Source organism: Anopheles marshallii, chromosome 2 (assembly GCF_943734725.1).
Source record: "Anopheles marshallii chromosome 2, idAnoMarsDA_429_01, whole genome shotgun sequence".
In the NCBI taxonomy this organism is placed as follows: domain Eukaryota; kingdom Metazoa; phylum Arthropoda; class Insecta; order Diptera; family Culicidae; genus Anopheles; species Anopheles marshallii.
Window position 1 is genome coordinate 47,760,031 of NC_071326.1, and position 15,747 is coordinate 47,775,777.

The window sequence follows — 15,747 nt, forward strand, 5'->3', positions numbered from 1 at the left end:
ACGCTTCCTGCTAGCCATCGTGCGGTGGTCATTTTCCGAAAGGGGTTCCCATTTCCTTCTGCTCACATTTGCTCCAAAAGCTCATTTCGGGCACATAATACAAGTAGTTAGATGTTGCTGTTACGTGGATTTGCTTTTAACTGCATCAGTGCGTTCCAGTGCGGCGGACATTCCGTACGGTCCGCCGGCATTTCGTGTTGTTTGTAGCGCTTCTCTTCCCAGATCTTATTTCACCCTACGTTATCCCTTTATGTTCTTCGCCACCGCTTGCGACTAAGGGCAAGAACGTCGGACAAACGGTTGGTATTTGGTTTATTTGTATGTGTTTTTTTTTTCGTGTGTTTGTTTTGTCGTAATGTTAACATAAAATTTTATGAGTTTATTGTGTTTGCCGAACTTGCACACTACGATGCGGTGTACGTTCGGCATGGTCGGAAACCTGATCCGAGAATCCCTTCGCCTCGATACAGGCAGTCGGTGCGTTGCTGTACAATACCAATACCATGGCTAGAATTTCTCAATGCACTCGATCGGCTACTATCGAACGATCGTACGTGAAAAGCCAAACTAGAGTTACTTGTTTCAATTAACATTCTTACACTACGATGGCAGCATCGTTACCAGCCTCATTATTCATTATACGCCAGAGCCGACCAAGGATTGCATCGAGATCGGTTAATCCTGAAATGGTTGCAAACGAAGCACCAGCAAAAATCACAATCAGCTGATCGTAAAATAATTGGATGGGAAAGCCAACCATACGGATTACGGGCAAGGATTCATCTCCACTTGCTGCCGCTGGGAACACAAACCTTTTGCAGCCAAATAAAGGTCCTGGTAGCGAATGCGATGATGATGATGATAGTGCAAGCAACGCACCATAGATAATGGCTGCAGCATTTCCAGTAATGCTGGGTGTGTTAAGTTTCTTGGAATTCTGGCACTCGAGGTAAATAACAAAGGGAAGCGGTAACAGTAGTACAGACAATACAAAAGGAAAGGCAATTATCTTTGGTTTAATATCTTGTTCACACTGCAAATCAGCGATTAAGCTCATGGTAATGATCAGCTCAACTTTGGCTGAAAGCAAAGGGTTTGGGGTTTTGTGGAAACACATTTATAAACAAACTCCAAACTCCTACTTTTGATTACATATTTCAATTGAAATTGTACCCTTAGGCTAAAATTCCAACCACTCACCCGATAACATTTATTGAGATATGGCATGCTTTTAACAAATTATCTTCTGAACCTGTCTTTTTGTAATACCTGTCTGTTATTGTAACTGTTATAGCGGTGCATTTCTTGCATAGCATAGCCGTTATTTGTTATGTGTATACAATTAGAACAGAGGCATTACAAGAAATACAACAAGTATAATTTTTTGGATTTAAAAAGAGTTTAGCAGAGCACGAAAAACGATTGTTTTATTGCTAATGTTTCACTAAAGCCCTATTTTATGTCAGCGCTCGCCGGCAAGAAAGGGCATCGCACTTGAACCGTTCATGTCAACGATGGTTGCACCCTGCACGCGCTCCGTTTTGGGTGGGAAATTTATGTAGATGAAATTCAAACACTAGCCACAAGTGTTCCCACCGTAACCACTTTCCACCGGTTTCGATCGTGAACCGATCGTGGCAGCGCAAGATGACGATCAGCGGATCGGTTACGGTTGGGCAGCTGTAAGAGAACGATTTCCAACCAAACGACAAAGCGCGTGTATCGATTTCAGATCACGTTGAAGCGCTACTTTAGCGTATTCTTCTCGCTTTTTTATAGTTTTCATGTCATTTGTTGTGCCTTCTGGTGCTCATTTTCTTTCTCCCTCGTCTTGTCGGTCTTTTCTAAGAAGTCCTCAAACTAAGATGTAGACTATCAAGTTTTTTTTCTCCTGTTGTGTCGATTTAGTTCCTTGCTTCACTATTTATGCGGCGGCAAGCTCCTGTGTTTGGGGTTCCAATTGCCAGCGCATACAAGTCGCTGTCATTTGATTGATGAGAACCATTTCGGTGGAGCGGTTCTGCCCGAGCAGATGGGCTGTCGAAAGACCGTTCTCAACATATGAAACATTCTTGCTGCCATAAAATCGAAGCGACGCCTTGTACACCACCACACAAGCCACCGTTTGATTCGGACGATATGGGTGGCCATAGTGGAGATGGGTGGGTGCGCTCGGCAAGTTTCCGAATGGACGGGATACACAAGGCAACGAAACATTGAGAGAGATTTTTGATGATTTTTGAAGATCGACTTTCAAACGCCTCCGACTTGTTGGCGGCTTAAGATGCTTAAGATGCCGGAACAGACGTCCTTAAGATCGAATGAGGGCAAAGAAAATTGGATGGAATGTAATTTGAATATTTTTTTTTTGCAGGACGTGTTAGAAGCTAGCAGTAACATTTGTATTCTTTTGATGGTTATAGCATCAATTGATGGTCTAGAGAATGAAAAAGCTGCATTTCCATATTCAAAAGCGATCGAATCAGTGACTACCCAGTTTTTGAATACGTCAAAAACTCCCAAATACTTCAGTGGGGATTAGGACTCGGAAACGACAGAAAAAGATGAAACGTGGAGTTAAAAACGCATAGCAATACATTGTGTTCAATGGATTGGTGGTTTTCCAGTGACCAGCGGGGGAAACGATCGATAGCTTATACAAATTAGAAACAATCAATTAATTACCTCCTGAAAGTGGCTAACGTAATCCGAATTAGTGTAACTGCAGTTTGTGCCAAGCGAGAGTAAGTAATCCAATTAGAGGAGACCGCTGCAAAGCTTGGCTCTGCTGGACTGGTATGCAGTAAGATCCAAACGAGTGTATTGACCGCGGCAACAACATGGAATTGCACTTAATCCAATTTGTCACCTGTGTGAGCACGGTCGGCACTCAATTCTCCATTTGAACACTTGTGTTCCCGATGCACATGATAATAGTGGTTTCGCATACTGCAGGCACAATGAAACAAAAACACACAATTCACAGCTAGTTGCACTTATACATCGAACAATTTGCACTAAACATACATTTTCACCATGCTTTTGCAACCCACCCCGGAATGCTTTTAGCGGCAGTATTCTTGCAAAACGATTCAACTGAGCTGATACTGCGTGGGGAACACGTTTTATCTGCAAAATGAGCAATGTATGCGGTAACACTGCAGTGACACTTGATTAAAATTCTTGCACAGCCCGAAACGATACGGAGTACCTTTGTCGATTCACGTGCTGCATCGCTGTCGGTTCCTTTAGTTAAAAACGCTTTTGCACTTTTGCTTTTATTGCATGAATCGTGCATAAATGAGGAGTAAATTACAAACAAACACTACATCCACATCCACATACTCACTAAAGAAACATTCTTCACATACACACTTTTCTAAACATACACATTTCCGTCAGATCAGACCTGTTCTCTACGCGCATTGAAGTTACTATCCACGAGAGAGAAAGAAATGTGTCACTTTCTACACGCCAAAACGTCACCACGATGACACACTTTTATCATACGGAATGCTGATCACCTTAAAGGGTGCTTGCTTCTTGAAGCTATGCTCTGACTCACCGCATACACGTGTGGCTCTTTACTGCATTTGTGCAACCTATTGCCTTTCACAGTGCACTTGCACATCCACTGACACCAGTTTCATTACTTTGCACCTGAAAACAAATGCTTCGTCAGGCTCATGACCAAATTCACTATAAAAGCACGAGAGAACCGTACGCATATTCAGGAACAGCTGCGTTTATACGAAACAAACCTTCGATTGTTAGAAACGAAGCACACATAAACGATATCCTGCCCCCCCACGGGGATCTCGAAATGTGTTGTGGATCCAGTGCACCTGTCACTGGTTGCCCGTGAAACCGACACGATCGATGAGGATAAGATATATTCGGACCCTTCTTAAGCAACAGCACACCGTTCCGGGGCTGTGTGTAGGCCGAAGCACTCGTACGCGTTCCTCTAAACCGCTGCTAAACCGTCGTAGCGCCGATGTGCATTGTACCGTGGTCTACACTCGACTGATGCGTGCTCCACCTTCATTCAGCGAAACCGGCAGATCGTGGTCGTTTGGTTACCATGGCTCGCAATGGTCCACGGGCTTTGGAAGCGAAGAACAGACTGTGAACCAATACAAACAGAAAACCACCCGAAAATATGAATGTGTGTGCTTTCGTGTGCTCAGGTGAACCGACTTCACAAGAACCGGTTTTCCGGAGCTTTTGGTGCGACTTTCTTTCCACCGCGCTCGTCCGTCTCGTTGCGGATCTCTTTCTTTCATGGTGGTCGCATGGCTTCTTTGGCCAGTTGTTATTTTTTTTTTTTTGCTCCGCTGTTCTGGCCGTTTCTCACCTGGGTTTGTTTACGGTGCTGTTGCATTAGTTTTTGTGTTACCGCGCAAAGCTGTGTTATGGCGGTGCAAAGCGAACACACGTACACACACTTCGACAAAACCGGGAACTGCTGTCCAGATCGTACCACCCGCGAGAGAACCATAAACCGGTCCGGGGATATGAACCACGAGATACGGCAGAGAAGCAAGCGCCGCGACAATGCAACAGGTTGCTTTCGTTGGGTAGTATGTACTCTTTGGTAGATGCAGACCATTGCTGTCCATGGTTCAAGTGAGCTTTTTCGATGTACCAATCGAGCTTTTTGGTTATTCGATCACTTACAAGCATAAGCTAGGGCGTGCAGATGTATATGACGAAAAAGGATAACATAAATTCACATACATTATTTAATCATTTATTTCAGTTCAGTTCAAATGAAGACAAGCAGGACATTTAAACAATTCATGGAAAGTTATCTTAAGTTCGACTCACTCACCAGTTGAATCAATCCTTTTTATGTCTAACTAACGTATACATGAGCGAAGCGAATGTGATTATTATACTTAATTTATGCTTAACAGTTTACGGGCTTTCGTTCGAAGCCCTTAACTAAATTTCGTACATTGCTTTAAATGAAATATAAAGATACCCCAAAGTGCAAGACAGCCATGCTTGTATCTGCACTTATAAGTCTACAACTAGGTTTTCATTAATTTAAAAGCGCTTTTTGTTGTGAATTGTTTTATTACATAAAACCTTCAGGCCTTTCCACAACTTTTGTTTCAGTTTGCTTCACTCTTCTACCTAAAATTGGAAATAAAGTTTAAATACTATCATGCTAAGGAAGGAACCGATAACATTGCGTTTTCAATAACGACCTAACCGTCAACGATAGGGTTAGAAAATGTTATACAAAATTGTGACGTAATTATGATGAAGATAAAATTAAGATTCAATCGATCAATCGTTTCAAAATATGAACACAATCATAAATTCCAAGTTAAAAATATGATATTACTGGCAAAACGATATAGTTACAAATTTATCCAATTTGAATAACGTTGAAATATGATACTCGAATATAAGTAAAGATATCAACAGTAACAAAACTGATAAATGGAATTGAACAGGCTGTTAACAGCTGTGTTAAGGAGTATTGAATGAATCCAATATATATCTTATCAGGCCATCTTATAAACAAAGTCGTTAAATTAAAATCTACGCATTGCGCGTTACCATCTGTTCAAACCCGAAAGCGTTGAAACCTTTATTTAATGAGTGTTTCGCTTTACTACTTATTATTACTTACCGTATTATGGAGTGGACTCAGCCTATTTCATGTTATTAGTCAGTGTTCAACACCTTAGGTGCCTTTACCTCGTAGTACTTTGAAACGAGTGGATGATCGTAGACCAGCACATATGTAAGGACAACATGTGGTGGTAGTGGGTATCGTTTGATTACGAACTGAGCCTGTCCAGTTTCGCTTAGCCGTGTTTCACACCGAAGTCTTCGCTCCACTGCTAATCTACGGTGAGAGGATGATTTTACTGGAAGTGCATAGGTAAAAGATCAACTTCAATCGCTTACCTCGTTAGCAGGATGCGTTCATATTCGGTAAATTCTGGCGAAAATATAAGATCATAGTACGGCTTGCGGATGAGTATAGCTTCCATAAGAACATGGTAAAAGTGTTCATCAATAATACAATCGCTTTCGATCACGCTTTTGACTCGAGTTTTTTTCACCGTCACTCGAGCACCCAGTCCGCGGCGGTCAAATTTGCCAGACACTTTTATCGGTTCCAAGATGCCCGTCTGTTTAGATCCAAGTGCTCCTCCGGTCCAGCCTAGCTTTTGGAGTAAACGATAGCCGATATTGTACTGCTGGTAACACTGTGCAGGTTGGTGGGTACATTCATCCAACAATCTTTCTACATTGTAATTAAGGTAGGAAAACCGTTGTACGTACTGCGAAATAGATATGAGGTGGTACACGGTTTGATTAAACGTCTCATGGAACAGTTAAGCCCGTCATACTTACATTAACCTGATAGCAGTAGTTTTTCAGGATTTCCAATAAATCTGCCACACATTGTGCGTAAGCAACTTGATACGTACCGGACGCTCTGGTAATGAAATAGTTTGATACGTAAGCTTTTACTTCGAACACTCCATACGCTATTGAGCTGATAGCAATAGATATGGTGCCACTACCCAAACGTTCGAACCATTCGGTTGTTTCTTTTAAGGAATTGTTCACTACAACAATATTTTGGAATATCTCAACCAGAGATTGAGCAGGAAAGATGGGGCTTAATCGTGACAATTGTAAACGTATTTCGGAGTTTAGCTCTTCCTGTTCCTGTTGTTTATCATATGATAGTATATCCTTGGGCGCTAGAGTACGGTAGGTTCTTTTCTTTTCAAGCTTGCGATAAACGGGTTCTCCTAGTTCTTTCACCCGTTCCATGAGCTTAGGTGTGTATTTACAACCATAAGCTACCATGTTCGCAAATACATGCGCTAAAGGTACCAACTCATATTCCGGGATACGCTGTTTGTGCAATTGCATGAACAACATCTTTAGCTCCCATAAATATAATGTGTCGTGTGGGTTACGGTGATTGTCGATGAGCCACTCAGTCTCAAAGAAGTGGTTTGGCGCTTCCCGACCGCTGCTGCAATCGTCTGATGTTGTCTGGGGCTTACGTACTGGTCTGGTTTTGGATTGTTTGCTCCGCGAGTAACGATTTGACCATTTGAGCTTGATTTGCTTCCTGGGGACTTTTGGTCTTCGTGCACGTATTTTTTTGCGCTTTAAACCCCTTATTTTCATATCAACAGCAGTTTAGTGACACAAGCGAGTGAAAAGTAAAACTAATTGTATGAGGATTAAACTATAAAAATTATCAGGTAAACGATCGTTCTCTACCAACGTAGTATATTATTTGCCAGCAGGATTACCCGCGAATTGAATCGATCGAGCTAAAAAATACAGTGAAGGTGAACTCCAGTTTGACACCAAACGAACCAGTAGACTGACAGTTGGTATGAAATTACTAAAATTTAGAAAATTAATTTTTGCGTTATTATAACAAATATAATGTAAAATGTAGTACGCTAGTGGAACGTTATAGAAAGTAAATTAAAGATTTTTAAATTTATATTTCCAAAAATAGTTCACTGGTATAACCGGTTCAATCGTATAAATCTTGGGACCGATTACCGTTTCAGCACATCAACACCTTGCGATATATTTCGCCTGTGTCACGCTTTGACAGATGTCATTTGACCAAAACAAAACCATGCTTCCCAAAACCATGCTCGCATAACAAGCAATTGTGGTTAATGTAGAATTGGAGTTGGTGAAAATTAGAAGAACCTAGTGAAAAATACTAATAAAAAACACAAAGTTAACCCTACTACTGCATTCAACATGAAACGTACAACTGATAAAATTAATGGTGAAACGAGTGATGATAATAGCAAATTGATTACTAAAGCAAAAGCTAAAAAAAAACCCAAGAAGCCTAAAGAGCAAGAGTTTCCGGAAATGAAAATTACCGATGAGACTTCGGTTAACGTTGTCAAACTTTGTAATCTGCTACTTAGAGCAAGTCTGCCACATAAACCAGTAACCAAGAAAAAACTCAAAAAACGAAAAGTACAACAGATTTGGAAAGAGGAAACTATCGATGAGACTTCGGACAACGTTGGCCAGCTCTGTAATCTGTTACCTACAGAAAATCTGCCACATGAACCAGTAACCAAGAAAAAACACAAAAAGCGAAAAGTGCAACAGATTGGGGAAGAGGAAATTATCGATGAGACTTCGGTCAACGGTGACCAGTTCTCTAATCTTCAACCTACAGCAAGTCTGTCACACGAAGAAGAAATCAAGAAAAAAAAGAAAATAGAAAAGTTTCGAGAAGAGAAAACTATTGATGAAACCTCGGACAACGTTGATAAGCGCCGGAATTCGTCACCTACAGTTGATAGTGACAATGCCAATCATGAAACGAATGTTCTTAACGGTGATGTGATCACTGAAGAAGTACCCAAGAAAAAAAAGATAAAGCAAACAATGGAAAAGAACAGGGAAGCGGAAGATATCGATGAAACTTCGTTCAACATTGACCAATTTCGGAATCCGTTTGAAGGAGAGGAACATTGGTGTTTGCGGCGTGCATTTTTGGAGAAAAATCAACAAGTTCTATCGCCAGATGAGCTCATTTGCCTTGCCCAGGTTTATATGAACGTGGAATTGTTGGGCTGTAACTATGCTGCAGAAACCATGGAAATGGTTGCCAAGCTATCTGAAGGGCTTGGCCAAGATTATCAACGTGCCCATGCATTTATGCTCAAACCAACATGCATTTTTGCCTCAGATGCGGCTGCTTGCAAAGTGCGTAAGCTAAACCTATCGGATGTAGTACAGCATAATAGGAATCTATCGGATAACACAGTCGTTGAGGACACGCAGCACCCTGTTCCAGGGCATGTGTTAAATTGGTTGCGTAATGATTTAATTATTTTTAACAACAATCTGCAACAAACTATGCAAATATTCAACAACCTCAACAACGATCTGAAAATGAATACATCCACCCGTTCGGATGGTAATGGGATGTTTGAAGGATTGGTCAAAGTGGGACCCATAGAGATAGCGAAAGCCGTCGATCATAGTGCCAAGCATGCTCTTATGAAGGCGTCGAAAAATGCAATTGAATTTCTTTCGCAATATTGCTATTCGTTAAAGGTAGGTAACTGTCATGTAATATATGTACTCTCCGTGTACATTTTCTTTTTTTTTGGTTCCGATTTCAGTTCAAGTACTGTCCAGCGGATCTGGACGGTGCAGACGTTGTAACGAAATCCGCGATTGCGGAAAGTCCCCATGATCGCGATCAAGAGGAGTCCCCATCATTGAAACTCGACGCGGAAAACATTGGATTCAAACTACTGGAAAAACTGGGTTGGAGTGGTGGAAGCCTGGGTGTTCGCGGGGATGGTATAGTGGATCCTGTGGCTGTCGATCAAAAAGAGGGACGTGAAGGTCTTGGGTTAAGAACGGAAGATGGTTCCAATGTCAAACTGAGTCGGGATACGATAAGACAGATGATGGAAGATTTCCGAGATGGACAGACTAATGTTCAGAAAATTGTATTCAGCAGTGAGTGCTCCAAAGAGGACCGAAAACTCATCCATGCGTAAGTGAAGTAGTGGTTAATTGTCTATACAAAATAATTATCTTATTTTTTATTTCTCCTGCTAGGCTCGCAAACCAGATGAAATTAAGATCACGAAGTTACGGGAAGGAAGGCGAAGAAGGTGGTCGGTACCTCGTTGTGACCAGGAAATACCAGTTGCGGCCAACCGAATTGCTGAGAAAAATACTGGTTGAAAAGGATCCATTCTTTTGCCAAACGTATGACGTTACGTACCCGACAGAGCTTAACTAGTTGTACATAAATAATATGAAGGAGTTTTTATTTTTTTCTTCTTTTGGTAACGTTAATTCAACAAACATGCTAATACGGCAAAGAGCTGTCATAATTAAAATAAAGTTATGACGAAGATACAATAATTAACCCTTTGTACACCTTGTAAATAGGACATCACCCGAAATCGGATGATGCGTCAGTGAACGTGTTAAATAATTTAGCGATTCGTTGCACCGGACTCCAATCGATAGCGTCTTTTAACTAATTGCATCACCTCTTCTATAAGTTCGCATTTACTTCGACGTCTTTTACGTTTTCTTCTTGAACAATACTGCTCTACATCGATCGTTTCGCACTGCGTATCACAATCCTTGTCTCCATTTTCTGTAACGCTAATAATGTGCTCCGGAGCTGAAACTGGTGCTTGAGCTGGCTCACAATTATCTGTCCAAGTGGATGCATCTCGTACATCCAGAGCGCTCCCGAAAGTGTGATGTTCCGTGGTTTGAGTGGTAGCATCCTTCATGCCAGTTTTTTCCACATATGATATGAGTGTTGCAGCTGGCTGAAGCGCAGGAACGTTGCTTTCGTGATCAGTTTTGTTTTTCATTTGCCATACTTCACGAATAACTTTATATTCTTCTATTTTTAACAAGCAATATGAACATACGACGGATGCGTGATCCTGTTCATATGTAATGGTGATACCGGACAGTCTGTATATAATTTCCAGATGCTTTTCCGTTAATTCGATTCCACCACGTAGATTGTATATAGGCGAACATACATGGTCGGGACTATCACATAAACGACATCTAATGGTTGGTAACAAGTCATCCGGCAAAATGATGATCTCTGTTTTGACTATAGTTTCTTCAAGCCAAGATAAGTTTGCTTCTGTTGGTTCTTCAACAGGATCATTCCTGAATTGTTCTGCCACTGTTGTAGTTTCTGAATTCGTACTGCCTTTCATACTGCTCCTTGTCATGATTTATTTGTGTTGAATCCTTTTCGGTTTGCTTAAAATGAGTGTAAGTAGAACGAAAAGATGCTTATAGCTAAGTATTTTCGCGTTACAATCGTTGGTGTTACTTACGACTGATTGTTTAGCTAAAACTAATTTGCAAAAGGCGCAAACAGTATTCGCAAGAAATGACCATGGCACTCTCTTCCATTCTGTTCGTTTTCTTGGAAGACGGTTGTAGTTTTCTTTGTTTTTCAAACTTTGACAGCCGGACACTTTACCTAAGGTTTATGCAATATTTGGAAAACACAAATGGGAAACAAAGATACGGATCTCGGTACTGGTGGTTTTTTTTCTACAGAACACAAAATTAAAACAATTACCGGTGTTATTTTTGTGAGTGTAAACAATTTTCCAATCTTCATAAATAAAATATCGCGTGCGTGACTGTTGCAAACCTTTCAAATGTGTGCAAGAAAACGGTTGCTAGCCTAACATTTTCAAGACATTTGTTTACTTCGTTGCTGTCAGCCCGAAAACAGAGCAAATGGGACGAAGTGTGAATCAAAACACAAACACACGGTGGGGTCTCTACGCGGTGTAAATCTGGCTATGAAATCGAATATTCATACGTTGAACCGTCTTAAAAAGTGAATTAAAAATTCTACGAAGCATCAAATTAGCCATTGAATGTGCTATGGCGATGTGTTTTTAATGTGATGAAAACTTTGCATACATTTTACGAACGCAATTCAGTGATTGTTTGGTGGAAAACGAATTCATTGGCTGAAAAGCTCACCAATTTCGCAATCAGAAAAGTGTAGTTTCGAAAGAAATTGCCATCAAAAGGAATAGAATTGTGTGAACGACGAGTCGATTCGTTATGGCAAAGGTGCAAGAAAACTGGCGCGATGTTATTGCTGACAGACTTCGGGAACGAAATAAAAATGAATCGGCACGGTTTGCTGATATTATACATTACAGTAAGTGTCCTTGTGGAACCGGTTCACTGGCATAGAGAGCGATAAATTAGATTATGTGTGCGTAGTAATACATCCTGTGCTGAGTGCAATATGCGCGTTCATCGGTCATACTTTCTACGGCTATCTCTTTGACTGGGAAAGTGAAAAGAGAAAGTGATGGTTGTAATACATTACGGAAGAAGTTTTGCGTCACAGAGCATCCATATGGCGTTGAAGGTTGTTGATTTTTTTTTTTATTTCAAACTGTTTTTTCTTATATTGCAGATAACCGACTATTCGATGCGGCCGCTAAACTGCGGCAGGAAAATTTGGATTTGAAAATTGATAAAAAAATTCGGGACAGTGTAAATGCTACCGGCACGGGGGGTAGTAGCACCGGGTTCGCGACGGATGTAGCTGCCATAACGAACGCCCAAATTCAATCGCTCGAAAAGAAGGTGCTTGCCCAACAGGAAGAGCTAACAGAACTCCATAAACGCAAGGGCGAACATTCGCAAATGGTGATTAACCTTAACCAGAAGCTGTCGGATCTGCAGCGGCTGCTGATTGAGAAAGAGCGGCTACTGGCAGAAAAGACGGCACTGAGCGTTTCGTTGAAGGAAGAGTTAGACGAGCTGAAAGCGTCACACATTACAATAAAGGATGAATCGCTAGCTTCGCAGTTGCGCGCAAATGCGGCCGAAGACAAGTTGCGCGCAGTGCAGGATGAGAACACCAAGCTGCTCAATCTGCTAATGGAATACAAATCACGCGATGCCGAGATTATGAACAAGGAAAATGATAAATTTGTCAAGGAGAAAAAGGCACGCATAGAAAGTGAACTGGAACGGGCTATACGCGACATACCGGGTCCTTCGTCACTCGGACCTGATCTAGATCGGTTCGATGTAGACGGATTGCCGGAGGGTGTGGAGTTTAAGTTTGATGCTCACGACGGTGAGGTGAATGCGGTACGCTGGAGTCCGATCGAGCGTATCGTAGCCACAGGTGGTGCTGACCGAAAGGTTAAACTGTGGGACGTGGGAAAAGGTGGGAACACAACATTTTAACCCGAAGCACATCGGCCGGTAGAAAATAATCGTCCATTTTTCTCATTTAAGGTATTTGTGAACAGCGTGGTGTGCTTGTAGGCAGCAATCAAGGCATCAATTCGGTTGAATTTGATACTACCGGATCCATGATATTGGCCGCTTCGAATGATTCAGCTAGCCGGATGTGGTCGGTCGTGGATCATCGGTTAAGGGTGAGTGAAAATTATGATATAACTATCTTTACGATTTGTTTTACTCTTTGTTATTCAGAAACTAGACGTTTATGTTTATTTTTTAAATTTTTCACTTTATTAAAATAATGTTTCACATTACAGTAACGTTTTCCTATTTATCGCTGTAAACCGATGTTTGTTGGTTAAGCCATTGCTACTAATCGCTGTTGTTCTGCGCTGTAGTGTCTAGCGATTACATAGAAAACATATGCATATGTATTGTATGTAGTACTATTGCGTTGAGACACGCTATTGCAATTCCTTCCTCAAGGGATTGCTGTGCGTGGCTATTCGGTTAGATTATTTTTCGTAACGTTTTGTATCTTCTCTGTTACTCTCACTTTCGTTCCGTCCATATACTACCCTAAGGTTGTTTTGCGCAATTAAGTTAATGTTAATTTGATTTCATTACATTTAAATTAAGTTAAATTATGATTTAATTTTTTGACTTTTATGCGGTGTGTGTCTGTGTTTCATTTTTTGATATTTTTATCATTTTTCATTTCTCTTACATCTTGGCTTCCTCAACTTGATTCGTAAAGCGCGGTTAGGAGTTGTGTATATTGGAGCTGTGAATGCTAACGGTTTTTGTCAATACCGGTGAACAAACTACTAGTAGCTGTGTCGAGACGAAATAAAAATGCACTTTAAACTATTGTAAGAAACACTAGGCGAATTGTAAGTGATTTTTACTGTAGTACCAGTAATGTCTGAGTTGAATTGTTTTCGTTTGAAAAAAAAATGTGGACGTCATTTGCTATTTGCGTCATTTGCTACTAACTATTGTTATGTATCTCTTACTGTGGCTAAGGTTAGTTAGGTTGCGAATGTATTCAGTGAAATGCCATCGCGTACAGCGACAGTTTTATACGAAGGTAATGCAGAAGTCTATGCACTCACGGTATTGTTTATTCTTGTTTGTCGGTTTTAGTGGGAGTTTGAGGAAATGAGGAAAAAGTGGCATACTTTAGCGTCCGGGGTACTGAGTATGGTGTGCAAAGTAAATAGCGCTCTTGCAAGATGCTCTCCGACGCCAAAGATCCATGTGTGTCACATGCTCAAATGCGGTGTGCTTCAAAGAACTAATAAAAGTTATAGTTTATTGAGTAAAAATAAATTATGATAAATGCTTAAAATTAAGGCCGCACATTTCACTGGCTAACAAGTTGCATGGGACGAGGCCTTTTTAAAGCGGACCCCACCGGGCATTGTTCCCCAATGTTGCCCAAATCTTCAATTGGATCCATCGTGCAATGCACAACTCAAATAAAAGCGTTTGTTACGGTTTCATTTCAATTGTTCATTGCGCTTTGATCGCTCGGTCCCAAACCACTCGCACACGTTCATAAAATAACAAAAAAACGTCCGCCGGCCTGAGTGTGGCCTTAAAGTCCGGAGAAAAGGACAAATGGATATACAATGCTACAGATTGGTCGATGTTTCCCTTATACCCTGTTTACACCACGGCCGCTACGGTCGGATTCGGGAAGGTTTTAATATGGGATGGGATTGTTTCCTATCTTTAAACTACTTTGCTTCGCCCTTTGCTAGGTGAATTTTGTCTTTGTTTCTTTTTTTCCCCTATTTAGTCGAAACAGTTACTACTAATGCTAATACACGCACACACTCTCCATCACCCGTACGCTTGTGCAATTGGGAAAGATGCACAACCGTATGGCAATGCACTCATTCATCCTATCGGTCAGTCACGCATATCAGTCTCACAAACGGAAGAAGCTTTTTGCGTTTAATTCGTAATGCCTATCACAATTACGCGTTCACCCTCGCACACACAGTTCCTACCAACCCTTCCCTTATAATGTTTCATTTCCCTTTCCTGTTCAAGAGATGTCTCTTTGCCTAATTCATTTTAGTAAACACTCAATTGTTCTTCTGTTTTATATTCTAGTCGTCCTTTTCTCCAATATGATTTAATTCATCGATTGTATGATCTTTTCATGAAAATGGTGATAAAATGATATTTGATTGGGTTGTATGATTTGTTGTTTTTTTTTCTTCTAAATGTGATTATGAGTTATTCATTCGCTTTTGTAAAAAAAAGACTCCATCACTAGAGGCACTTTCTTCGTTTTGTAATCGTTCTAGAAAATAATAATTGCGCACATCCAAAAATGAGTAAATTTTTTACGTATTTCCACCACGAGATATGAAGCAGCGGCACGTTGGTAATGGGGGAACTTTGATCATCAGGATAAAATATCCCCGTGGTTTTGGCGATGAAATTGCATTTCCTGACAGTAGTAGTATTTCGCATTATGTACCAATAGTGCTACTACTACTTCCACCATGAACAACAATCCGATCGATGTGAATCGTTTCTGAACAAATATTGTGCATGAGTTCTATAACGTTCACGTACAAAAAATGTACTTGTTTTTGTTAATGAATGAGTGTGTCAGCTATTTTTGTTGTTGGTTACGTGGAAAATCTTTTGTCATCTAAATCTGTTCCGGCGCAAATTTGGTGGGGATGTGGTCAGCATTGGCGTGGTGCGATTTAAAAGTGCCTGCCGGCGTAACCACTGTCATACAGTTTACACATAGAATCCGCTCGGCTACCGGTCAGCGTTGGGGTCGGTACAACCGACGAACCCATTGAGGCATTCTCGAACTGACGCTGCTTTCGGCGACGTTGCCACAGATAAGTCCAAATGGCAATGACTGCCAACTGGCCGAGCAGGAACACAGCTCCAGCAACGATAAGACCTGACGGAAGGAAACAAACAGAACAA

The 15,747-nt window shown here is 41.0% G+C and overlaps 5 protein-coding genes across 5 annotated transcripts in view; 2 read left to right on the top strand and 3 right to left on the bottom strand.

Annotated features, from left to right (window-relative positions):
- Positions 1–5,682: 5,682 nt before the first annotated feature.
- LOC128708649 (uncharacterized) lies at positions 5,683–7,176 on the bottom strand. The gene is made up of 3 exons (XM_053803628.1): positions 6,382–7,176; positions 5,929–6,308; positions 5,683–5,866 (listed from the first exon to the last, which is right to left on the bottom strand). Exons 1-3 carry the CDS (start codon positions 7,174–7,176, stop codon positions 5,683–5,685), a joined length of 1,359 nt encoding a protein of 452 aa, XP_053659603.1.
- Positions 7,177–7,893: 717 nt separating this feature from the next.
- LOC128718056 (uncharacterized) lies at positions 7,894–9,802 on the top strand. The gene is made up of 3 exons (XM_053811730.1): positions 7,894–9,099; positions 9,168–9,550; positions 9,616–9,802. The coding sequence occupies exons 1-3, from the start codon at positions 7,894–7,896 to the stop codon at positions 9,800–9,802; spliced, it is 1,776 nt and encodes a 591-aa protein (XP_053667705.1).
- A 199-nt stretch (positions 9,803–10,001) lies between these two features.
- Positions 10,002–10,772, bottom strand: LOC128718057 (uncharacterized). Its single transcript, XM_053811731.1, has one exon. The coding sequence runs from the start codon at positions 10,770–10,772 to the stop codon at positions 10,002–10,004; it is 771 nt and encodes a 256-aa protein (XP_053667706.1).
- Positions 10,773–11,631: 859 nt separating this feature from the next.
- On the top strand, positions 11,632–13,196 carry LOC128718058 (autophagy-related protein 16-1-like). The gene is made up of 4 exons (XM_053811732.1): positions 11,632–11,731; positions 11,996–12,760; positions 12,832–12,974; positions 13,179–13,196. Exons 1-4 carry the CDS (start codon positions 11,632–11,634, stop codon positions 13,194–13,196), a joined length of 1,026 nt encoding a protein of 341 aa, XP_053667707.1.
- Positions 13,197–15,512: 2,316 nt separating this feature from the next.
- Positions 15,513–15,747, bottom strand: part of LOC128719080 (uncharacterized) — a 29,747-nt gene continuing 29,512 nt past the window's right edge. The window contains exon 5 of the mRNA XM_053812700.1: positions 15,513–15,721. Coding sequence (XP_053668675.1) covers positions 15,513–15,721 — 209 coding nt within the window. The remainder of the gene's footprint in view (positions 15,722–15,747) is intronic.